Here is a 24,849-nt window from a genome sequence, read left to right on the forward strand (position 1 = left end):
CTCGCTATGATACACACGCAATAAATGTATAACCCCAGCCAGACAAGCCTGCACCAGGTCCGGTCAACCCAGGGAATCTGATCGATTAAGCATCTTTAATGGTTAACAAACGTAGAAAAACTAGAGCAATCGAGCGACGTCCAATTCCATCAACTACACTACCAGGCGTTCACATCGAAGTTTTCCTAGATGAATGTTAAAATGACAGGTTGCAGAAGGGAAGATAGAGACTTACCTCAGAAAAGTAGGTCGTCACTACGGTCCGGTCAGAGAACTTCCTACCAGCAAGCGCCTTCAGCGCATTGGTGGTTGATTCCACCGAGTCAAACTTCACGAAGATCTTGCCGACACCAGGAGACTGTCTGCTGCCACCGGAAGGACGGGGAATCTTCAATTCAACTACTTGACCATACTTGGCACACTCCTCGCGCACATCATCGCAGATTTCTATCGACGTTAGCAAAGCACAATGACGGCGTGAGGTTAGTACGTACCGTCGTAATCATCGTTATCCATGAGCTCCTCGGGTGTCACCATATTCAACAATTGCAGTACACGGCTGGTCTCCAAATCTTGAGAAGTGGTCTTGGCGAACATCGACATCGCATTGACACCCATGTCGAGTCCGGCAGCCTGCGTTATTCCAATACTAGCACGCACAACCTTGAGATGCCTGTCACCCAATTCCATGCCATTGAGTCCTTCCACGGCAATGCTCGTAGCGTTCGGATCAGCGTACTCGCAGAATGCAATTCCCTAGCTGAATCAGTCACGGTCTATCGTCCGTCGTTGAACAGTACTTACCCGAGACTCCTCCGTTGAACCATCCTTAACCAGAACAAAAGACTTCAACTCGCCGAAGGACTTAAGAAGCATCGTGACAGGCTCTTCCGGAATGTAATGAGGGATATTCGACACACAAATCTTATTGGGCGAGTCCGGAACCTCGTTCAACAATACCCCCTCTTGATATTCCTGCTCATTGCCACTAGGAACAATGTAATCCTTGGGCCGCCGTACTTCAAGGCCCTGGGGTGCTCCGTTCGCCGCTCCATTGCCGGCAGCTTCACTCTCATCCATTGTAATCCCATCGAAAGCAAGCGCAACTGTAGCATCGTTGGGCGTCTTAAATTCCAGGAGTGCAAAGCTACGATCGTCGGACACTTGGGCTGAGATACAGGGATCCACGCTGTGAATGACATTCAGACCGTTGAGCTGCAGGTTGAAGAAAGACAGCAAGTTCTCTCCCGTTGCGCTCGCAGGAAGGTTGGACACAAACAAGCGCTTGGCCTGGCGGGAGTTGGATGGTTTCAAGGAGGCGCTCTCTGCTGTTCCGGCACCGGGTTGGCTCATGAAAGCCTGCAGGCGACTAGGATCCATGGGTTGCTGTCGTGGGGCACCAGGAAGAGGGAACATGCCTGCAAAGTAAGTAAACCTTCTCTATCCAACACGGATCCAGGGCATATGAAAGTAATCTCACCTGACAACTTGGCCTGCTCCGCAGTCACATTCTCGTAACCAGGAGGCTTGATATCCCACTGCGTTAGACGACGTTTCCGGTGCAGAACCGATTCTACTTCTGTCAAGTCGGGTGTCGCTTCCCTCTTCCGAGGAGGTGGCGATGCACTCCTCCGCCTTTCTCTCCTGTCGCCGCGATCGCCGCGGTCGCCGCGGTCGCGCTCACGGTCACGGTCTCTGCCGTCTCGTCTAGGTCTTTCTTCAAACAAATCTCCTCGCTCCCTATCGCGTCGAGATGACCGGTCATCGTAGTCTCTGCGTCGGCGATCGCCGCGGTCTCCGCCGCGGTCTCGGTCCCATTCACGATCATCTCTCCGACTGGAGTAGCGGTCCTCCCGTTCTCTGGCGCGATAGTCACGGCTCGACGAGTACGTATCTACTTCATATTCGCGTCGGGAACTTCTAGAGCTGTGGTGGGGGGATCTCGAACGTCTTCTGTCTCCTCTATCTCCTCTGTCTCCGCGCTCTCGTCGCTCGTCGCGCTGATAGGGCTTTCGTTAGTATGAAGTGCAGCCAACATCACAACTATGAATCACTCACGTAGTAGTCCCTGGAGCGGCCAGAGTCTGCGACCATAATGATTAGATGACCATTCCATATGCCAATTTGTAGTTGGAGTCCATTGCAAGTACTGACCTCTGGACGTATACGTATCGCCGTTCATACTGAGCTCAGGATTCGTTGTTCCTCGCTGTTTCTGGTTGGGAAGAAAATGTATAAAAGCAACAGCCCTCGTGGTATGCCTCTAGTCAATATAAACGGGCAACAGGGTAGACAACCAACGATCCAGGATGAAGGAGAGGGTGCTTGCACGACGGAGCTGCGCTGAGGAAAACTCCAGTCGTGACGATCGGCGAGCAGCCGCGGCGTCTAGAGTCGAAGCGGTTAGCGCGTGTGTGCGGAGTGACCGCCTTCTGTTTTCTATCAGGGCCGGCAGAATCTTTATATTCGCTGATATGAGACGTCTCTTGCTGCAGTTTCCAATTGATTCAACACAGTTATCATGACTGTTGGGGCGTTTTCAGAATGGCGCAGACTACCGGTTAGTCTTAGCGAGCTATGTATTAACACGACTCTCCGGTGTGGGCAGTCGTTTAGGTGAACGCCGCCCCCTTTTCTCCTATACGTATCGGCGCATTGGCTAACCGATCTAGATGGCACAACGTGCCTGACAGCGATGAATGGAGATGTGTTCTCTATGGTCGCCTCTTATCTCTCAAGCAGGACCCGACAGATCTCTACTACAGGACGTATCTACCTGCGAAACTGTCCAACCCAATCCCTCTCCCAACACCACCTTCATCACATCCACCCTCTCGTGCCGACTCGAACAAGCCTCTAGACCAACCTCAATCCGATAAAGATGACATCCTCCCTATCCTCACCCATTACTTCAATCTCGACTCTAACCTCACATCTCTCTACTCCTACTGGTCCTCCAATGACCCCAACTTCAAGAAGAAAGCCCCTCAATTTACCGGAATCCGCATCCTACGTCAAGACGCCTGGGAGGCTCTAGTCTCCTTCATCTGCAGCAGCAACAACAACATTGCCCGTATCTCCCAGATGGTAGAGAAACTCTGTACCAACTACGGTCCCTTCATCGCCTCGGTCGACGGCCGTGCATACCATGACTTCCCACCACCCGAGGCCCTGACCGGCGACGATGTAGAAAGTCGACTGCGGAGTCTGGGCTTCGGCTACCGTGCCAAATACATATACCAAACGGCCGTGATTGTCTCAACACAACGTGAGAAAGGGTGGTTGGATTCATTGCGGAACCCCGAGTCTCCCGCTTTGGGGGTTGAGCCTGCGCCCGGCGGCGAGATGAGACCGGAAGGCCGAGAAGGATATCGCGAGGCGCATGAGAAGCTGCTCGAATTGCAGGGTGTAGGGCCCAAGGTTTCGGATTGTGTTTGTCTGATGGGGTTAGGCTGGGGGGAGTCTGTTCCTGTTGATACTCACGGTACCTTTCTCATCACTATCTCTTTTATGGACGTTGGGGAATGCTAACTCGTTATCGAACAGTCTGGCAAATAGCTCAGCGAGATTACAAGTTTGGCAAAGGCGCCCACAAATCATTAACAAAAGCTACATATGACGCCGTGGGCAATCACTTCCGCAAACTTTGGGGAAAGGAGGCTGGTTGGGCGCAGAGTGTTTTATTTACAGCTAACTTGAAGACATTCTCGGATCGACTGATTGCTTCGAAGAAGGAGGAAGTGGAAGTCAAGGTCAAGGACGAGGCGGACGAGGATTGCAAAGTTGAGGTTACCACGAAAGTCACTACTTCTACAGCTGTAGGAGTGAAGAGGTCTGCGAGCGTACACAAGGTGAAGACCGAACTCAGTGATGAGAAGGATGTCAAGGCTATTGTTGAGACGCAGACGACAAGACGGATGTCAAAGCGGCTTCGGAACCGCTAAGCATTCCCTTTGGACTATTTACTTCTTATAGAGGTACAAGACTAATGTGTAGATGGCATAGATTGTACAAAATATTTGCACAGCTTTGATACACTGGATTCTCATACAACAAACCACCAGTGTCCCCTATCGTGCCACAGTATTGTAGTGGATCTGGAGATGGAGATGTAAGTCATCGTTCTAGCCCAGTGCAGTTGACCAAGCACGCGTAATTGTTGCATGGGCGCGGGCTTGCAAATTTCTTATCAACCTTGTCCTTGTCCGGTAATGCTGTTCAAGAGTCAGAACTGGTTCAAGCGAATATGGTATTTACGATGCATACATAATAACCACTATTCTAGTCTTGTGAGGACAGGAAGCTTCACCTATACACATGCCAAATCAACCTCACAGTGTTTGCCAGCCCATTCAGCAGGCCGGGCTCCAGTATATAAAACAACCCCCATCACCACACAGCACAACAGACGCCAGAAACCCCACAACATAGTGCGACTATCTATGACAGCAGATTCTTCAGCCAAGTAAAAGACTGAAAGGGAGCAGCTCTATGCCATATATGCCCCGTGACATAACCCACGAGCCCCCTTAAGTCTCACGCAGATAGCCATAATGAGCGTTCAAAAGAATCTCTTATATCAATCCACATAGAAAATAATGTGCACATTCTTAACACTCGGCACGTCTGCAATGAAGCGTAAGACAGGCACCTTCGCTTTCCTCACCCTTACGCTACCAGAGGCACCAGCGTTCGGCGTGCATAGTGTGATAAACCATCAACTGGTTCAAGTTGTTGTTGTAGCTAGCCTTGTGAAACTATTATCGAAGGATAGTCACCTAGTAGCGTACCTCCATAGAAGGGCACGAGAAATCTCAATGACCTGACTTGTTTGGTAAACATAGATACCTTCTGATCCTGCTGTGGAGAGTTATTGAACACATTCTTGCGCCATTCCTTCAGGAGTTAGTCAGTGTAAGCTGCCTTGCCACATCCACGGTAATTAGGATATCATATTCCAAACTCACATCTGATGTCGATTTGGTGGAGGTCGGTGTCTGTATTTGATTTGTCAGTATGTGTGAGATATACTGCCTGGATGTCCATGGAGTCATTTAGTACATTGAGGCTTCTTTACAGAATCGATGCGACATGCTATTAGGGAGACAGACGGGGAAATTCGACTTAACTCCCCGGTTTGTTAACATCAATAGTATCATAGAAGACTTAGCTGGGCAATCCTCTTGACCATCACATAATCCGACATAGCCGAGAAGAAAGCTTTCATGTCTGGGGCCGACATCCTCCTACAGAAAGCAAAGTCACCCCGTGAAAATGTGTCAGACAGCTAACACACGATTCCCTTCATCAACGCGTCAGCAGAATCCACGAGAGGGTAGAACCTCGCTCTGGTAACCGTATTCGATTAACCTTGGTGCCACAATCGGCAACACAGGAGGTATGTACAACTGTCTCGACAAACAAATCAAGATATTCGAACACAACGAAACTCTCGCTTGCATTAGTGCCTGTAGATGTTCATGCAAGTTGAAGGGAACCGAATCGCCGAATTTCCCTCGGGTAGCTATAGCGGCATTTCTTTGTGAGCAAGCCACGATACATCTTGCGCTATGACCCATGGTAGCTCGTTGAAGAGCTCCGAAGGTCAAAGCTTGACAGGAGCTCACTGACTCGCCGGTACCTGATCATGCAAGTGCGCCGTGGCTCGGCAAACGCATACCGATTCATCGCAACAAAGACCAAAGCACTGGCATATCCTGTAGATGAGAGCTGGTTCTTTGTCCTCGACGCCTCGGAAACCCAAATCAATATCCAAGCTCTTCCCCTGTCATGTCTCATTGAAACAATGTCAATAAAACCTAATATGAGCCGCCCCCAAAACAGTAAATGCCATCCTTAGGGCCAGGTCAAGTGACCACTCACTTCCTAATCAAACCCTATCCCCAGGTATATCAATATAGAATATATTATAGGGACTCGCCACCAATACCAACCCCAAGTAAGTCCAAGCACAAAGAAGTGACTTGTTTTGCAATGAATCAGTCGGCAATCGCCGAATTAATCAACGTGCGACATGTGAACGTGGCCCACCCTGAACCCTCGGCCCAAGCTCATATTCTCGTTTTCTGTCTAAACTAGGGACGAACCTTAAGTGTCATTGCAGAAGGCAGTCCCCATCGCTTCACCAACCGGATCGGATAGGCGAGATACCTAACTTTGAGTTGTGCGACGTTGGGCCAAGGTAAACAAGGTTTTGGTACGGTCGAGACTGTCCATGGTATACTGTATGAATGTATATACATTACTTACCTGAGCGGAAGATGTATATCCGACTCCCGGGATGTCTTGAATCTCACTTCCATCTGTGTACTGTAGTACATACCTACCGGTGATATAGTTCAATAGTGACTTATTCACTTACTTCATTGAATGGCAACCACAATACCACCAACCCCATATCAACAATCAATAAGTATAACACCCCCCAACTAAGATCCAAGATCCCTTACTATCCCCCGCAAAATCCACATAAACCGGGACCGATCATGCCACAGATCCGATCATACCACGTCGTCCCAAGACTACCGTGGACTAATCTCCACTTATCACCTCCACTACTGTACACGGCATCCATGCACACTTACCCCACGGGGCAGCGTCGTAATCATGACCCAAATGCAACAATGGCGAGAGAAAAGAGGCCGAAAGCGTCACCCGAACTCCACCGGTCCTCCCCAATGACTACGCGAAAACCCACCCCGCAAGTCGATCCTAGCTGAAAGTGGTAAACAACGGCAATTGGCATTTGGAAACCAATCGTCGATCCACGTCGGGGACCTCGGGAGAACCATGAATGACAGACTCTCAACGCCGTTCTAGAAGACACTAAACCATGGTGCGGGCGTTCGTCGGTAAAACAGTGGTGAGTTAGGGTAGAGTTCACATGTGATGGTTTGGAAGTCCGCGGTTGAGGGTTTATTCGGGGGGTTGTGATTGGTGAGGTTGTTCCGGTGGGATTTAGGTTATGCGTGGTATTTTTAGTCTGGAGTTAATCTGTTAATTTATTTAATTTGGTTTTATTCTATCTGGTTTTTGATTAACATTGGAGAAATACATTTTGGGTTTCGCTTCGGTTGGAAATGATGTGTAGAAGAGAGGGTTTAGGAAGGTCGGTAGACGGGTGTGGCTCCGGAACCTTAGTGAGGGTCCGTATCTGACTATCTACACTAGTTAGTACTCAGTAGTACTAGTGACTATCCCTCAATTATGGTTCGAAGCTACCGAAATGCGGGGAGAAAAGAGGGTTCCATCGGGTCCGGATTTCCGTCCCTTTGTTCTGATCATGTCTTTGTTGGGTCTCTGTAGTCATTTTGGGTTGGGTAGGTTCCAGAGAATGAAGGTCAACGGTGAACCGGATTTTGGTCTCTTCCATTATCATTCGAGATGATTGACTAATATAGAACATGAAATAGCTATGCAACACAGAAACAGATAGGGTATAGGATCATACATCATACAATCAATGTACAGGACTTTTCGTTGATTAAAACGAAATAAAAGGGAAAAAAAAGGGGAAAAAAAGACATAAAGTGAAATCACTTGGAGAGAGTGTGCTGATGCGAGGACTGGGCAAACGTGGACTGGGGATCCCAATCGCGTCCTTGTGATGCGCTGGGCGGCCGAGGCGACGAGAAACTCATCGAAGGCCGCACGTACCGCGCTTCTCGTCCGTAGTGTTCCCCCTCGGGGCTCATGGTCCGCGCAGCGCTGGGAGCCCGTACGATTGGTTCTGGCGATTTGAGACCGGAGCTCTCCAACATCTCATACGTCCGTGTGTCCGGGGTTTTAGCACGAGCATCTGCGGAGACGAATTCATGGTTCTGCCCAAATTTGATCTTGAAGAACTCGGCCCAGCCGAGGAACATCCCCGGACGTGCGAACAGAATAAAGTTCCAGAATCCAACCAAGGACAAGAGAATCAGTAGGGCCAGAATCGTGTCCTCATTCGGGCCAATGGCGTGGGCTAGGTTTTGACATTTCTTGACGTCACCCTTCGTGGAAACTAAGCAGAGAAGCCATGGCTGGGCTCGTTGCAGGTTCTCCGGCGTCAGGTTCGTCTTATTGTTGACTTTGATGAAAACCACCGCGAAGAAGATGACGTTGCCAATGATGATCAGAACCAAGGCAACCCCTCTCCATTGCAACTTCAGGACTCGTCGAATGCGACGGTATGCTTGGCGCGCCGTGACGGTGCGGACACTGGATGTATACGACGGCAGGTGGGAACTGTTGGTGCTGGAATCGGCGGTGTCAAAGATGGACTTCACGTAGACATGGATACAGTAAGCCATTGTAGCGAGCTGCAAGACCAGAGATGCCCCGGCGAAAGCCGTGACCGGCGCCCAGTAATCCTTGGTCCCGTACTGGATGTTGATATGGCACATATCGCCAAAGCGGAAGGATACCCCGGTCAAGATGAGCATGACCGTTATGCCGATACCAGGGATACCCCAACCGCAGATGAAAGCCCCCCACATGAACTTGTTGCCGAGGATCACTTCCCAGCAGACCTGGAGATGAAATGCAAGGGTACGGATAAAACCTGCGACGATTAGCTGGTTGAACCCGAAAGTGGTTAGCTTTGCACCACATACTCCACGTTACGACAGCCCAGCCTCCAAAGAGTAGCAAAGTACCGGACCATGCGCAGGATAAATTCGAATGCATATCATTTGGTGTGATTTGGTTGTAACATTGGTCGGGTTTGGCTCCGAGAGGGATAATGAACGCGAGCTAAAGGGTCAGCCCATTCCATCACTTTTAGACCTAAATTACACACCTCCATAAAGCAAATTCCCATCGTAAAGCAGATGCTCAGGTAATGGCGGTGCGTCCATTTTGCCGGAAGAACCGCATAAGACACCAGGAGGAAAATGCAGAGAGGCAAGACTCCCACACTCAGCCAACTCGCAGCTTGCGCCTTTGTAGTAATGTCTACCAACAGTCGATCCCGTTAGAAAAGCGCAACGCGCAAGGAACCGGGACCTGTACTTACCCTCTCCATACATCCAGTCCGACAATGGACAGGGAATACAACAGGAAACATTACCGTCTGCTAAAGGGAGCTGCGCACAATATCGTCCTCGGGTAACTGTTGAGTCACAGATTAGTCCTCCACAACCCACGACCAGTCAACAACCAACAATACAAAAGGCGACAGGAACATACATCCACCGGTGGACGGGAAGAAAGACTCTTGGTAAAAGGGCTCCGGGCAGAGCCCGTGCAATGTTTGATTCGTCATATTGTGAGATTGTACTATGTATCTTTGCTGTATGATGTATGCGACAGATAGCGGGTGGTGGTCATATCCTTGCGAAACGGCGAGACCCAGGCAATCGAGAAGGCGACGCAGAAGAGATCCTCGAGTGTGATACCCCACAGAGAGGCTCACAGTCGCGCAACGACTGCAATTGGCAGGGAAGGTAGACTATCTCTCACGATAGTGGTCAGTGTAGTGGTTGGGGTGAGAAAGTAAGGAACGCCAGAACATTGAAGAGGGGGGCGATAGTCAGATATAGTTAGAAATAGCGATGACCCATCTTAGGGCCTCCCCAGTTCTGGCAAAGGTCCCAATCACTTGAGGGGAAGACAGTTCCAGGGGTCCGTTCACCAGAGTTACCAATAACCCCGTCACATCTCTGGCTTTGATTGGGCACAGACATCTTTGGAAGAGTGACTGGAACGGAGCTCGAGGATGAGCTTGGCACCAGGGGAGGGAATGCAAGGGTGGGGAATGCGTAGGAGGATCTCAGACTCCCAGACAGGCCCTAATCCAAAGATTGTACGTCTGTCCGACGGGGGTTCCAATCGACTAGAGCGATGGCTGATTCACTCCTAGAAGAGTGGAGACGGCGTAGTTGTTTTAACAGAAAACGGTATGCAGAGCGGGGAGAAAGTTGAATGACTCGGCGTATTGGCTAATTTACCCACACGAGGCCCCCGTATCGTAAATCTAGTCTGGATGGGGAAATCTTACAGATGACCTTAAATTTCACTGATTGGGAGCTGAAGTACCGGCGACCTCCACTTGGTGATGAGGGTCCGTTCTCTCTTCAATTATAGAAGTCCGAAAGCCCTAAGTCAGTTTGTGTCAGGTTCTGGCTAACCATGGTTGAAGTCTGCCGAGCTAGAAGGACTCCCTCAACATGATACATGTCCGAAAGATGAGGATACCTTATTTTTTTTGTCTTCTCGGAGAAATCAATTCCCTGCAAATTTTTAGTTCTCACTCTTTTGCTTAGTAGCCAACCTGCATCTGTTTCATGCACCGTATCCAACATTACGAGGGAGAATACTGTGGAGTTAGGGCTGCCGAGAGAGCACTCCAAACTGCCAAGTATTAGTCTGTACTCCGTACCGTAATACCCTTACATGGACTTCGGTGACAAGGTTGTGCATGACAAATGGACAAGGATATATTTTTTCCCTTTTTTTAAAAAAAAAAAAAAAAAAATTGGATTTTTATGGTTTATTCCGTGTTGCATATTGTTCCTGCAGCATACTCTCTCACCCAACTCAGACTTTTCTCCCAAGTATTCCTAAAGGAGACCGATGTTGAAGGTTCTCCGTCCATCTTTGGTTAGTCGAACTAGGTTTTAGGGAAAGAAACCTTGGGACACGGCAAATGGAAGTACCGTGGACCGCGGAGAGAGACGGTAAGTTATTCTAGTTGGTTGCGTAGTCCTAGGTATACTCGGATCTAGCTAATAGTTATCAAAGTCTAACTTCCAGACCCAAAGCGACCACTTCCACCCTGCATCAACCGCAGTTTACCCTGGCCGACGATAAACTTTGACCTCACCCACTAAGCCCAACCCAGTGCACTAACCTGGACTAACGACGCATCTCCCTCCCCAAATTTTTCCATTTTCTTATTTTCTTCATTTAATATTAATTTTTGTGTCCACTTTCCACGCATCGGAGTGAGGGGGATGATCCCTCCAAATTGAGTTCGACGGACTCCCTCGCACACGCAGCCATCGTTTTTCTTTCCCCGTGGTAGCCTTACCCCTGGTACCTGCACAATGCATGAATGGCTGCGAACTTGCTCTAGGGTCAGGTATTATAAGTACTATTCTTTTGTTCTCTCGTGTATCACGGAGAAATGTAACTATTTAAAATCCTTTCCGTATCACTCACCATCTTTTCTGGTCTATTTTATTTTCTTTTTCTTTTTCTTTTTTTCCTTTTCAGATCTTCCAATTTTTGGTCACATAGGGTAGTAGTAACAATATCCAGATCCCAACCCGGTTGGGTTTGGAGTCACGGTGTAACTGCAATTTGATCCAGGATACCAAGACAATCAATCACTCTGCTCAGCCTCCGCTGACGTAGGGAAAAGAGAATACTACCTCACTGGACTTGCTCAATACGACGTATTTATCCGTCCAATGGCTATCCAACATATTCTATTAGGTGGTATTCCGGTCACGTTGTTGTAGAGCCTCATACTATTCTGTAAAGAGCATCGGCTGTCCACGGTACAACTACGGAGTACGTACGCACGTCCAGAGTTTGAAACACCCGAACCTTGGAGTACGACTATTGAGTATTCACTATTCGCATCTACCTAAACGTTCCCACCTGCCTTTCTAGGAAGGCTCTCGTCCCAACATGGATCGACAAGGTGGAAACCTACACCACGGCTGACAGAGGGATCGTCACGGAGATGATCTGTGGCCGCGGCAATTGGCTTTTCGCTTACTCCCTTTGGAGATTTCCTCGACGGGTTGTCGTTGCGATGCGGCATCGTTGATAGGCACTCATCAAGGTTCTGCCTTGGCTTTAGACCGTGACGACGATCGGACTCAATAGTGCATGTATAACCGGATCAAGATGCAGCGTCCCCAGGTATGATCGGTGATAGTAAGCATGCCGAGTCCATAGTTGATTCCTTTACCTATAGTTTCGGCGATCAAGCTCCTCACTGACAGCACCGGTCCTGATTTAGGACTGACAGGTTGTACTGTTGGTACTACTGATTCGATCAGCCTCGTAGCTCTTTTCTCGATGTGGCACGGGGAGTGTCCGAACCATGAACCAGATCGGGGTGGGTTCCTGGGATACTATAATTACACCCTTTGCGTCATGGATGGAAGCAATCCACTGTTTTATCATTTTATGGTACCGAGTTAGGTGGATTATGATCGACTTTTGACGGCCTTCGTTGCAAAATCCAGCTATATCGCCGGTTATTATAACTCCCGGCCTAATCCCGCACAAAGTTTGACTATTGGCGTAGAACTTTCCATGGAAGCATCACTCCCGATTTTTCCCAACCTCGATGTCACTTAACTGCTTCCAGTAAGTTGGAAGCAAGGGGTGAGACACCGGCTCTGCACCGAAGTTTCCACCTCGTCTTCCACAGCGTCGACGTCTCGGTCAGGGGTATTTGGAATTTCAACTTCACTGGGACCTCATTCCTCACCGATATGGTTTGCAGGCCACGACGCGCTTTGTCATGACGCTGCAACTGAAAGTCGTGCGCCACTGACGGATGGCTGGTTAATTTCACCTAGGCGACATTCCAGTCGGAGAATTTAGCCTTTCAGCCCATTGACCGGATCGAACGGTGTAGAGATGAGAGTCACACGCGTATCTTAATTGTACAACATCAAGGAGGTCAGAGGGCAGATGATTGCATTGCGGTAAAGATGGGAGATCGAAATAAGAAACAAATCAAAGCGAAGAAATCCCAGATCAGAATCCTACGGGGTGACGGAAAGTCGAATCAACGGCTGTCAAGTATTATAACCCTGATCGTGGGAAACGCCTGACTCAGCGGCGATATATAATTCTAATTATACAGTACATGGTTGTACCTATCGTTCGTCTTACCACCATGCAACTCTGTACCTGACCAACCAAATTTTATTTCAGTCTTGGCTCAGATTAAACGAGATCAATACCCGAAGCACTGTATCACCATCAATTCCCCAAGAAAATTGAATTTCCGCAAATCCGCGCCATCGTTCGCGACCAGGTAAGGCAACTATTGGGAGCATCGGAAAATCGACTGAAGTTCCAGGCCTTTGAAAAGACCATTCGCCTGCGCCAATTCAACCGTACTACCCGATCATAGCAAATTCCCGTCACAGTGCCGCCCGGCCGATCATTTGTATGGTCGATTGTGAGGCGAGCCCAGCCGCGAGAGTGCCCAATGGGGGCTCGCTGCACGGTGGTGAGAGTGGCCGTGGCGAGGGCACGGCCATCCTCGTGATCGCCATAGGTCCGTCGCCAATCCAACTGATCACAGCGGAAGCTGCCAGTAACCATACTCTATCTACCTTTGTTTCTTTGTGGGATTCTCAACTGGCCCATCCCCCGTCTGTGCTACATACTGTATACTGAGTTGATTCGCTTGATTTGACCATGTTCTGGCGCTGATGTTGCTCGAGCTTTCTACGCCCTGACCAAATCACAGCTGGGTCTGGCCCACATGGTTCGCTCCTGTCTACCAAACGCTGATCAGTATCTTGTCAAAGTTCTTTCTTGACGGACACAGCGTGACTGTTATATGGTTATGGACTCATTGGCGACGACGGATTTGCCCGTTTATCAGCTCTGAACCAGCCTCGTGATTCGAGATCACGTCACAGAGATAGGCACCGCGGGCATCGCGATGAGGGGTCCTCGCCCGGTCAGCCTCTAGACCGGAGGATGTCTTAGAAGATGAGATTTTAGTGACCGCGGATCTCCACAATTTTATGCAGAGCAGATATTCCCCATCTCAATATTGAATACATTCATCCCTCCAACTAAGCTGTTCGCATATCTCTTCCCGGCCCAGGCAGCCAACTTCACACGGGCCAAACGGCGCAGTTGAACCCACTCTCTTGCAGCCTCGCGGTGGAATGACACAATGCGATTGTCTTAAAATGCCTCACGCGGTGGATGATGTTATTCCTCTCGACTCCCCACATATCCTGCCTTCCACGTTCCGCGACGAGTCAGATGCGCCTTTGACTTGCATATTCCTTTGTAGGTTATTTCCAGCGGAGCTCTGAGAGAATTTTTCAACAGCGGTGTGATGTTCCTGCATCGGTGGTCGTCGCGCACAATCATTCTCCGCTTCTTTACGCCAATATGTGGGTATGCTGATGTCTGCTTCTTTTTTACGGGGGGCAACTCGTCATGAAATGGAGCGCGACTCCAACTCGCTTGTCAACGAGGTCCTTCGACATAGCCTTGCGCTGTGCCGTCCTGAGAAGCTCCTCATCGTCATGATTCCCGCGATAAGGGAAAATCGTAAGGACTGGGTAACACGCCAGCGCTTTAAAAAGCTACAAAGTACAGCCCAGGATGTGATATCACCACGAGCATGTATCGCGACTCTGCGGAAATCGCAGACTACGGATGAAGGCACATATAACGACACAGACAACAGTACTCAAAGAATGAGATGTTCTTTCATTGAATTTTATTTGACCTAACAACCACATTCCTCCGTGGGATCCAAAGTTGTGAAGATTTCTAGACATCCACGAGTCAGCAATTGCTTGAATAAACCACTGATCAACACGTAGAGTAGTAACAGCTTTTTCAGAAGTCCATTCCATTCATTGAGCAGGTTACGAGAACCCGCCCTAAAATAAGAGGTACCAGAAAAAATAAAAAGGTTGTGTTTCATCATATAAAGCTGCAAAACTGGAGAGACATGAGGACACTAACCTGTGAGTGTAACCTGAAGAGTGACACTGTTAGAGAAAAGGCCGGAAATGAAGTCGCAAAGAGCAGCATTAAGCTCTGAGTCGCAAACTCGGCGAAAAGCAGGTGAGGAAACAAACCGGAACCAGCAAAGAAAAGAAAAGAAAAGGCTGCCAGATGAGCCTTAATTTAAGCGAGGCGTACCCGCACCACGTGACCCCACAAACCCACCACCCGCGCACACCGCCTTGAGGCCTCAGTTTCATCTTCTACACGATCTTCGACTTCGAAGAAATTTCACTCTATCCCGCGCAGCTCAACACCGTCGTCGACAACTAATCCGACAAAACCACCTTCATTCAAAATGGGTCGTCTTCACTCCAAGGGAAAGGGCATTGCGTCCTCCGCTCTGCCTTACTCTCGCTCTGCTCCCTCCTGGCTCAAGACCACCCGTGAGTACCGTCTTCGCAGAGGGAAATTCGCATGATACTGATTCCATTCCAGCTGAGCAGGTTGTCGACCAGATCTGCAAGCTCGCCAAGAAGGGTGCTACCCCCTCCCAGATTGGTGTTGTCCTCCGTGACTCCCACGGTATTGCCCAGGTCAAGCACGTCACCGGTATGTTCAGACTCCTCATGGTTGATATCGGGAGCAATCTCTAACAGTTCACGAATAGGTAACAAGATCCTCCGTATCTTGAAGTCCAGCGGTACGCCAATCCCCCTCCCCCCCACACCCAGATGAGAAGGAAATGGTCGAACGCGAGTCGAGAGTAGCTTTCCCCCCAGGGAAATCTGCGCCTTGACCCGTTCCCATATTCCTCATCGTAAAAAAAAAAATATATTATGCCTCTGCTTGGTCAAACATGGCTGACAGAGTGATTTTTCAGGCCTCGCCCCCGAGCTCCCCGAGGATCTGTACCACCTCATCAAGAAGGCTGTTGCCGTCCGCAAGCACCTTGAGCGCAACCGCAAGGACAAGGACTCCAAGTTCCGTCTCATTCTCATCGAGTCCCGTATCCACCGTCTGTCTCGTTACTACAAGTCCGTCGGTGTCCTGCCCCCCACCTGGCGTTACGAGTCCGCTACCGCCTCCACCCTCGTTGCTTAAGTGGTTTTCCTCACTTGTGCTGGGTGTTGGTGTGTTGGCGCGGATAGGTCTTTCGAATTGGTCTCTTACCCTGAGAATGGGTGGGTTTTTAGTCATCTAGTGTTTGTTTTACAGGCATTAGGTGGTGATGGATTATATCTGTCGTCGACAACAAAATAAAATTTCATGACCAATCTTTTTCTTGGTAGATGTTGTAGATAGTTGTTCTGTGTCGGTAGTATGTAGGATGTGTATATTCTTATATACCATGCTCACAAGCCCTGTTATGTGTGTCTGGTCTCTATTCGTCACCTTCAAAATACCTTGTCTACTCCATATGTATGGTATGTCAACATCTACAACCCATCTACACCAATATATACACCAGTAGATAACTATACATATCTCACCTCCCTAGCAACCGCATTACAAAGCTCAACTCTCACCCCAGCACCCCCAAGAACATGAATCCACAATCGCTGAGTATCACTCAAGCGATCATTCTCACTCTTCACCTCGACAAACATCACCTCCCGACTCTCCACCCGCCACAGAAACAGATCCGGAATCCCACCCCCACGCTGCTGATACTCCTGCGCCAGGACCTTGCAGATGGCCGCGAGGGCCTCGCCGCGGAAGCACCTCACGATGTCGACGAGGTCATCCAGCTCAAAGGTCCAATCGATGCCGATAGCACAGGGCTGGCGAGGTGCTTCACGAGCGTGAACAGCACGGAGGATACGTTCAGACTCGCCGTTGGTGATCTCCACCAGACGATGATTGATCTCCGAGGCGCGAGTAGCGTAGAAAGAGTCCGTATGGAGATCTAAGGGACAGGTTTGGAAAGGCGTCTGAAAAACATTCGGGACGTAGGTGAAGAGGATGTCGTAAAAGAGATAGCCGAACTGGAACATAATCAGATCAATCTCTACTTCGTTTCACACGGAAAAGAAACAACTCACCAGAGTCCGAACAATCCCTCCCTCAGAATGATATCCCTTCCACCCCTGATCCCGATACCAACTCAAACACATACTTTCCACCCGACACTCCCCACCATCCCTTTCATCAACCCAAACAGTCGCTCTCCCCCGTCTAGACATATCCTCCTGCGCAAGCGTATCCTCACGCTCAATACGAATACCCTCGACCGTCCGTTCCTCCGGCCTAGCCAACATAACATGACTAAAATCATGCTGCTCCCGTTTAACCACCTTAAGCGCCCTCTCAAGCTTCATAATCCGCTTCTGCAAATCATAATGGTAAATCAAATGGCAATCCGGATCCTGAAGACCCTCCTCACACGTCTGCAACGCAATCCGTCTCCAATGTTTCCGTTGCGCGTCCTCGCTGCGTCCTTCCCACGACATCAGATTCCACATATAGTGTTCCTCCAGGAGTGCTTTCCGCTGATACCACGACCCCCGCCGCGCAGCATGGAACAGTCGCTGACCCAGTAACTCACACAGAAGCCGATGCTCCTCTTTATACTCCTTGAACCTGCCTAGCGGGTAAAGTCCCTTGTGGATAATCCGCGTGTAGACCCACGCAGGCGAGAAGCGTCGTAAGTAAGCCCCCTCCCCACACTCATAGACACTATCTTCCTTTTGCTGCTCTTGCTGGCAGAGCTTCTTCCACCGGGGATACACTTTATAAGCATGATCCCGGACTTGGGTTAACAATTCCACTGTCGGCGTACCACTGAACTCCAGAATATGATCTATATCAAACTGCGTCCGCAACGCAGACTCAAATTCCAGCAGAAAAGCCCTCGACGGGAAAATCGAGCTCGACCGACAAACGACATACTCCGGGAAATTCCTCCGCGAGATCTTCGCCAGGATGATAGTGGTGAGGGATTTCTCCGTCCATTCCGTCGAGCGGTAAAAGACGAGATGGACGCGCTCGAAGAGTTCCCTCGGCGCAGTAGCGAGGCGGATACAATCCCCTGTGTAGTCGAGGATCTTCTGGGTGAAGTGGGTGTCGCGGTTGGCGGATGTTTTGTTGGTGCTGGTGGTGGTCCAGTCGAGGCCGGTTTGTTGTTGGCTGGCGCGGTGGAGGGCGGTTAGGAGGTCTTTTTTGCTTTTGCCTTGTACTTTGGCGTCTTTGGCGAGAGTTTTGAGTTCATCTAGTAGGAGAAGGGAGCTGGCTTCTTCTAGGGTGGTGATTTGGTCTGTTTTATCGGCGAAGTGGAAGTAGGTAATTGGTTCTGGGGTGTTAGGGTGGTCTGTGTCGATGGGGGGTGAGGTTGCTGGGGGTGGGTTTATGGGGAGGGTACGGGTGCGTTGGAGGTCGTTTACGGCGCTTGTGAGGTCTGAGATGTCGGAGTAGTAGCCTAGTCGGTTGATCCGATGCCAGGCCGAGGTCTTTCGGAGGAAGAGTCGCACGTATCTGTTTCTGTTAGTATGTGACTAGATTGTTCAATCTGTGGTTGGACTTAACTTACAGATACTGTGATTCATACGATAACTCCTTCCACTGCTTGAAGACCTCCATCTCAGCATCGTCGAATAGATGCGCCTCCTCATCTAGCACAGTTTCCAGCGCCAGATTGAACGCATCCACGTAGATAGAGCTCTTCCCCTTCCGCCACTTGCCATCCTGCAACCGTTCTCGTAGTCCGGGCTCTTCCTCGTGATCTGAAATGGACTGCGAGGCTTCATATTCCTCGATTGCATGGCTATCCGTATCGATAGCGGGCAGTGAAGACTCGAGTTCCGTCTGGCTTCCAGGAAAGGGAAGTTCATCTCCCTCTGGCTCTTGGCCTAGATACGGTGTGCTCGCAGTGTCCTCCACATCTGGGTTAACCAAAGGCGTCTCCGGTATCTCTAACCCATCTTTCCGGCCAGTAACAGCATCGCTGAGACCAGTAGCGTCGTCCGTATCATCCGCCGTAGTTTTTCTGCGCTTGACCGACGGCCGCAGGGTGTCCCAGTAGTCCAGCAGGGACATGCTGCCAGGGCGTACTTATCAACATGAGAGTCACCAAAAAGAAACCCCCAAGAAACCCTTATCTACGACCTAACGCCAACATCCAAATGGCGAGACGCGCGATCCACGACCCTCGACACGAGATCACATGACCTTAATTGAAAACCCATCAGTTTGACCTGTTTGCACACCCAACCAATCAGCATGCAGAACAAGCAATAAGCAATACAGCCCAGAATCAAACAATCAAACCCCCTCAGTGACAACTGCAAGCCCTACCTACTCTTTCTTATAAGACAAGACATAGAGAATCCAAGATCCCACCCACCAACAGCACAAGTACTATAAATGGATCAAACAATGGCTGACGCCCCAGTGAGTGAAGAAGCCCCAATCCAATCCAGTCCTTGTCTACGCACATACCATGCCAATCCCCACTGTGGAGAGCTCCCGCCACAAGGTCGATTTGTTTAATGTTCGAAGGAGAAAGCTCCATAAATACTCTTTACTTAACGTCGTTCTTTTCATCTGTCGTTTTACCCTATACATTACCCTTCTGTTGCTTTTCCCGGGTTACCGGAATTTGATAGTCAATCCAATTGATCACACCCAATACATACCTCCCCCAAACTCAAACGTCATAACCCAACGGAATCCCGACTGGAAACGTGAGCTCACCCAAGAAAAAAAAAATTAACCCAGTCCCCCATCCCACCTCCAAACACCAAAGACACTCCCTCGACAACCGAAAAACAATCTATCATGGCCAACGATTCCACCCCCAATACCGCAGCGGCCAATACCCCGACCGGCGAACCTACACCCACTACCCAGCTCCGGCCCGGCGGTGCCCCGGCCCGAGTCTACATGAACGAGAAGATCGTCCCGTATCTCCTGGAGGGGATGAAGCATGTTACGAAGGAGCAGTAAGTGATATGCCTTGCCGGGGTTGTTTACTTGTGTATTCAATGACCGGGGAATTGAAGTGGCTAACTGGGGTATGGAATTAGACCACAAAACCCGCTCCGTGTACTTGGCGAATTCCTTATTCAGAAGAGTAATGAGGTGGAGGGGGCCAAGTCGCCTGAATAGATCTTTGAGGGTCTTATAATTGAGAGATTGGGTTGAGTTGAGATATAGGGGATTGCGTGTTTTCTGTTCTCCTGAGGGGGGGATATTGCGATATTGCGCGCCGGTCGATTCATCCTACCTCGTCTTATCCTCGAGAAACAGTGGATGTTGTGTTTTTACCGGGGTAGCCTGCCATACACTCTATAGCTGGACAGGACCGATGGACTGGGATTGGGCATGGGAGACTTGAAAGGCTGCGTCTCTTGCTGCGCAGATTCGGGACTTGACTTTGGGGATAGTTCGTTTGCGGTGTTTTTTCTTTGGGTTAGGGATTTTATGATACCATTTTTTAACGCTATACGTTTTGAATGTAAGAGAATGGAGGATTGTCTATGTTATCTATATTCTCTAGATTATCTAAATTGACTTTGATGGATCGGTGTGTGGGGTGATTGGTTGGTGGTACTCATTCGTTCCTTTGACACGCTAACCTGAGCTTATAGTCTTATACAGTACAAATACCCCCTCCGCCTCCCACATTCTCTTTCCAACTTTTGTCCTATCTTCAGTATCTCACAAACATTTCCCAATCTTCCCTAAATGTCCGTCACGCCCTCCGTTAAGTGAGTTCTATACGCTGCAACATCCTCTGTTCTCCTGCTAACTCACCTCCAGCAATCTCGCCGTGTCCACCGACGACCGAACCCTCAGGGTGTTCTTTGAAAATTACGGCAATGTGGAAGATGCTGTGCGTCCCCCTCCTCTTGTGTGCTCCTTCTCTCTTCATGATGCTAATTACCGGTAGGTCGTCATAAAGGACCCTAAAACCCGCCTCAGCCGTGGCTTCGGTTTCGTGACCTTCTCGTCCGACGAGGAGGCCGAGATCGCTGTCACAAATACGAACGAGAAGGAGTGAGTCCCAAACAATCCCCCTTGCCCCTCAGCCTTCAGACTACAGGCCAAATGTTCCCACACTTGATGGCAACACCATCAGTGTCCACTGCCGAGGCAAGTAAGGACCTTGCCCCTCCACCCCTCCTCATAATCAGTGCTTCGGGTGTATTTCCCCGTCTATCAGTGACTGACTTTGCCAATCTTTGGTTTTTTTTATGGCGGCTTCTCCTGTGGATGAAGAGACTCGCGGGGTTCGGATTTCTATGTGTGGTGCGGGTTTTCCTGCTAGAATAAACCGACTACGGCAGGTCTTTTCGAACCTTAAACCAGTATTATGAATGAACAATCGTCTCTATTCGCTATGACGCCCCGAGCAATGGAGATATGCGATATGTCATTCCCTCTCCAAGCCCCCCCTGCCCGGCCCCCAACCTGCAGGTCACATATCAAATATCGGGCCCATCGGTCCAATGCCTAGAGTAGCAGTGTAGTTTGATAATACCAGTTTATCAGACTAGAACCTATTCTCGACAAGAAGATAGGCTGAACTGTACAGAAGAGAGACCAACAAGAAAAAGGAAACGTTGGTCATGAACGGTAAAGAGATCAACTCAGGAATCACATATATTTCGCAATTTCGTATAAATTACAGGCCTTGAAGTATCCATATCGTATCCATATCGTTAAATGCATCGCCTATTCTAGCTAGCGGTCTTCGAAAAGGGGCTATGGGCAGTCATCCTATCAGGACTCTCACGCAGTCCGGATTTATTTCCCGGGAGTCAAGTCGGAAGAGGATGGAGGTATAACTGAATTCGAGTACTGCTGTATGGGATTCAAATGGAGATCAGTTCCGGTTAGAATTTCTCTTATGTATATGGGGTGCCTTGTGATATAAAGAGCGTTGCGATTTCCCGGTTTTATAGAAGATTGGTCACTTTCTATCGCTTATAGTATACCTAATACTTGATATATATAAATTAGTAAACCCGACGGCTTCAAAGGCAAGATCTTAGTAGCAAAAAAAATAATTACAAAAAGTAAGGTTTCATTTTATAAATATTAATTAAATCATTTATAAAGTAGACCCTTAACTTTTATATATCTATAAAGTTATATAGATTCTGAATAATACCTTACGTAGACTAGGTATAAAGAGTAAGTTACTGGGGAGAATAACCTATCTTTAATATATATTATATATTACACTATTTCACAACCTCACCCCTGATTCATTGAATGGCACTAGGGTTAAGGAACCACTATTCCTTCATTAGACATACTACTAGGGAGTGTGTTAAGGGATGATTATATATTAATCAAGGGTGTTCCTCGCCCTTACGTCATGGACTACCTAGACTAAGCGTGATCAGGTAAGAGGATTATATGGTTCAACTTATTAGCAGCTATTCCAACTCCTACTCTAAACTAACAACCCGCCCCTAGGATCAGCTCAAGTTCAAAACCCTCGTTGACAGTGACATATGATACTGGCAAAATATGACCGTTGCTGTACCTACCTTGATCGACCTCTAGCTTGTCAGACTAATCAGGAAACCTTGAGTGAACAGATAATCGACCAGCAGAATCGTCTCTATTCCTACAAAACGGATAGTATACACCCTATACTCTAGACCATGGAATGACACGAACCCAAGCGCTTCCCCATAAAAAGCATGGTTCTGTCTGTTAGTGACTTGGCAAAACAACAAGTAACATGTCACGGCTGGTCGACAGCACCACGCAATGGAGATCGTCGGACTCCGTGAATCAAGACGAAGTAAAGAAACAATACTGGATTATGGGGACCGTTTCTGAATGGGAAGATGGGACTCCTTTTCCACGTGTTAGCTCGGTTCGCGATACCATCTTACCTACCTCGGCAGGCCAACAGGCCATCAACAGTCGTAGTTGGTGGAACCCCAGGCTGTTGATAAGATGGCTGCTGCAATTACGTCGACATGGCTCTCTCCCGCTCGTTCTAGACGCGTACACTTCGCTCGTACTGGCGATACTACAAGCACGCAAGCAACACGATGGCGGAACTGGCGGATCATGGCCGAACTCCGTTCAACTGCTTGTGTCCTCAGGAGGCGTAAAGAGAAATTGTGCATGGCATGATAGATATTATGTCTTTTGCTTCTGGCCGTATACAGATCGAACAGTCGTTACGTAGAAAATGTTGAATAAGACGCAACAAGGCGAACAAGCTGACTAGCGAGATAACGACCAATTTCCGGAAGAGTTGTAATGTAGAAGTGCTGAGACCCATCTGATAATCCGAGGAATTACAACGTTAAGGTAAATATCATGTCTTTTCCTTCCCTGCCGCCAATTTGTCCGGTGTTTCGAGCGAATCAACAAAAGAAAAATCCAGCTAGCGACCGCAGACCGACGACAACAAGAGTAACTTGTTCTTCCCTTTTTTTTCTTTCTTTTTTTCTCTTTTGGTTTTCTGACAGGGTTAAGATGGTCGCATAACTGATGGCGTACCGAATGTCGCCGAGATGACAAGTAGTAATAGCGCAGACGACTTTTTCCGATGAAATCAAGAACAACATAAACCGACATTCCACCGTGGACCGTCGAGCTCATTCCCCATAGGCAGCGGGTATTGAATTAAGAAACCATTCCAAGGAATGTGGATGGGCGTTGGAATGTCACACAAAACAAGGACAGGGGGTAACAAAAGAAACGAAAAGGGGAAGCCTAGACAGAGACTAGAGACGGGGGAAAAGAATTACGTGCCATGACCCTGATTTTTAATCGTCGATAACTGCCCAACCCTGCACCTACCTGCTACCATATCGGTCTTCACGAGGTTCATACGAGCGACCGCCACCGCCACCGCCGCCGCCGGAATAAGCCTCACGAGGAGGAGGAGGAGCACCACCATGGCTGTAACTAGGAGGGTTAGCATCGCGATCATAATAGCCACGGCGCTCTTCGCGGCGGTCATCGCGGCGTTCATCGCGACTGTACCGGTCTTCCCGTCCTCCCGAAGCATAACGATCGATTCCACGGTAGCTACCGTAGTCGTCCCGGTAGTCACGGCGGTAATCCCGGTAGTCACCGCGGCCTTCACCACGGCCGCCATAGTCGCGGCGGTCACTGTAAGAGTCGTAGCGGCCATAGCGGTAGTCGTCGTTGCGGCGCCAGCTGCCTCCGTAAGGGGCACGTCGGTCGTCGTAGCGGTCACTACGTCCGCCGCGGCCACCGCCCCGGAAGTCTGCAAATGCTGTGAGTCGTTTGATGTTACTGATCCGGGCTCAGGAGTTACTGACCACGCTTGGGGGGTCCAAAGTATTTGCCGGGGGTCGGGGTGCGAGGGCGGCTACGACGAGCCTTCTCAATGCTGAGAGTACGGCCCTCGATGACCTCACCCTGCAAACCTTCCTTGGCAGCGTCGGCTTGTTCCGCAGTCACCATTTTGACGAATCCGAAGCCACGAGATTCCTTGGTGTGAGGGTCGACCATGATCGAGCAGCTCTCGACATCACCATATTTCTCGAAAAGACGCGAAATGTCGGACTCGGTCAGACGGGGGTGAATGCCGGTGACGAAAAGGTTGGAGCCAGTGTTGACCGCACCCTCCTCATCCTCAAGAGGCTTACGCGGTTCGATAGGAGCCCTAGAGAGAGAATGGCGAGTTAGTTGCGTTTTCTTCTTTTTCTTCTCAGATTCGAATAACGCCCAGCACGTGGCGAAGTTTCTGGTCATGCGACATACCGGTCATCGGCGCGACCATTGGGAGAGCGGCTACGGGCGCGGTCGGTACGAGGCTCATCGCGAGGAGATGCGCTGCGTTCGTCGCGAGAGAAGCGAGGCTCGTCTAACGCGTGTGCAAGTAGACGGATCAGTATTGCTGTGGTGTTCCCAGGGTGATGCCGAAGATGCTGATGTAACCATCGAACCTACCGTCATAGCGACCGTTTTCGTGATCATACTCTGTGGACATATTGACGGAGATTATCGAACAACTAGAGATTGGTTGGTAAAGAGAGCGGTTATATGACAGGGAAAGGAACGCGTCGCACGTCGAAAATTTGTTGATGGGAAAATGATGCAGAAAATTCAAGCACCCACACTGGTCTGATTAGGAAGAAGAATAATCACCAATATAGGGGAGAAGAATTAATCAAATCCTCAGAAATGAGGAAGAACAAGGAAAAGAATAAGAAGGGGGGAGGGAAA

At 49.3% G+C, this 24,849-nt stretch overlaps 10 protein-coding genes across 10 annotated transcripts; 5 read left to right on the plus strand and 5 right to left on the minus strand.

Moving 5' to 3' along the window:
* Positions 1-196: 196 nt before the first annotated feature.
* F9C07_2059244 (uncharacterized protein) lies at positions 197-2,182 on the minus strand (the record flags this gene model as incomplete). The annotated part of the gene is made up of 6 exons (XM_071508626.1): positions 197-447; positions 495-756; positions 805-1,418; positions 1,481-2,009; positions 2,059-2,084; positions 2,155-2,182. The coding sequence occupies 6 exons, from the start codon at positions 2,180-2,182 to the stop codon at positions 197-199; spliced, it is 1,710 nt and encodes a 569-aa protein (XP_071365477.1).
* Positions 2,183-2,521: 339 nt separating this feature from the next.
* On the plus strand, positions 2,522-3,944 carry F9C07_281 (8-oxoguanine DNA glycosylase; the record flags this gene model as incomplete). Its single annotated transcript, XM_071511014.1, has 3 exons — positions 2,522-2,616; positions 2,673-3,484; positions 3,547-3,944. 3 exons carry the CDS (start codon positions 2,522-2,524, stop codon positions 3,942-3,944), a joined length of 1,305 nt encoding a protein of 434 aa, XP_071365478.1.
* Positions 3,945-7,556: 3,612 nt separating this feature from the next.
* On the minus strand, positions 7,557-9,265 carry F9C07_282 (uncharacterized protein; the record flags this gene model as incomplete). Its single annotated transcript, XM_041288938.1, has 5 exons — positions 7,557-8,563; positions 8,616-8,754; positions 8,801-8,955; positions 9,017-9,112; positions 9,190-9,265. 5 exons carry the CDS (start codon positions 9,263-9,265, stop codon positions 7,557-7,559), a joined length of 1,473 nt encoding a protein of 490 aa, XP_041141577.1.
* A 3,686-nt stretch (positions 9,266-12,951) lies between these two features.
* Positions 12,952-13,299, minus strand: F9C07_283 (uncharacterized protein; the record flags this gene model as incomplete). Its single annotated transcript, XM_071511016.1, has 1 exon — positions 12,952-13,299. The coding sequence occupies one exon, from the start codon at positions 13,297-13,299 to the stop codon at positions 12,952-12,954; it is 348 nt and encodes a 115-aa protein (XP_071365479.1).
* An 863-nt stretch (positions 13,300-14,162) lies between these two features.
* F9C07_284 (uncharacterized protein) lies at positions 14,163-14,773 on the plus strand (the record flags this gene model as incomplete). Its single annotated transcript, XM_071511019.1, has 4 exons — positions 14,163-14,409; positions 14,485-14,510; positions 14,570-14,641; positions 14,714-14,773. The coding sequence occupies 4 exons, from the start codon at positions 14,163-14,165 to the stop codon at positions 14,771-14,773; spliced, it is 405 nt and encodes a 134-aa protein (XP_071365480.1).
* Positions 14,774-15,034: 261 nt separating this feature from the next.
* F9C07_285 (40S ribosomal protein uS15) lies at positions 15,035-15,780 on the plus strand (the record flags this gene model as incomplete). The annotated part of the gene is made up of 4 exons (XM_041288947.1): positions 15,035-15,122; positions 15,175-15,288; positions 15,347-15,379; positions 15,560-15,780. 4 exons carry the CDS (start codon positions 15,035-15,037, stop codon positions 15,778-15,780), a joined length of 456 nt encoding a protein of 151 aa, XP_041141576.1.
* A 374-nt stretch (positions 15,781-16,154) lies between these two features.
* On the minus strand, positions 16,155-18,711 carry F9C07_286 (VRR-NUC domain-containing protein; the record flags this gene model as incomplete). The annotated part of the gene is made up of 3 exons (XM_041288937.1): positions 16,155-16,664; positions 16,722-18,150; positions 18,206-18,711. 3 exons carry the CDS (start codon positions 18,709-18,711, stop codon positions 16,155-16,157), a joined length of 2,445 nt encoding a protein of 814 aa, XP_041141575.1.
* A 79-nt stretch (positions 18,712-18,790) lies between these two features.
* F9C07_1012361 (COMPASS complex subunit Sdc1) lies at positions 18,791-19,890 on the plus strand. The gene is made up of 3 exons (XM_071507349.1): positions 18,791-19,065; positions 19,393-19,616; positions 19,701-19,890. Exons 1-3 carry the CDS (start codon positions 19,039-19,041, stop codon positions 19,780-19,782), a joined length of 333 nt encoding a protein of 110 aa, XP_071365481.1. The 5' UTR covers positions 18,791-19,038; the 3' UTR covers positions 19,783-19,890.
* A 471-nt stretch (positions 19,891-20,361) lies between these two features.
* On the plus strand, positions 20,362-20,677 carry F9C07_2227172 (glycine-rich RNA-binding protein; the record flags this gene model as incomplete). The annotated part of the gene is made up of 3 exons (XM_071509794.1): positions 20,362-20,384; positions 20,437-20,509; positions 20,567-20,677. 3 exons carry the CDS (start codon positions 20,362-20,364, stop codon positions 20,675-20,677), a joined length of 207 nt encoding a protein of 68 aa, XP_071365482.1.
* Positions 20,678-22,850: 2,173 nt separating this feature from the next.
* F9C07_2248955 (uncharacterized protein) lies at positions 22,851-24,613 on the minus strand (the record flags this gene model as incomplete). The annotated part of the gene is made up of 4 exons (XM_071510051.1): positions 22,851-23,893; positions 23,940-24,286; positions 24,385-24,487; positions 24,574-24,613. The coding sequence occupies 4 exons, from the start codon at positions 24,611-24,613 to the stop codon at positions 23,448-23,450; spliced, it is 936 nt and encodes a 311-aa protein (XP_071365483.1). The 3' UTR covers positions 22,851-23,447.
* Between the last annotated feature and the right edge of the window lie 236 nt (positions 24,614-24,849).

The sequence above is a fragment of the Aspergillus flavus genome, chromosome 1, assembly GCF_009017415.1.
Source record: "Aspergillus flavus chromosome 1, complete sequence".
NCBI classification, from domain to species: Eukaryota; Fungi; Ascomycota; class Eurotiomycetes; order Eurotiales; family Aspergillaceae; genus Aspergillus; species Aspergillus flavus.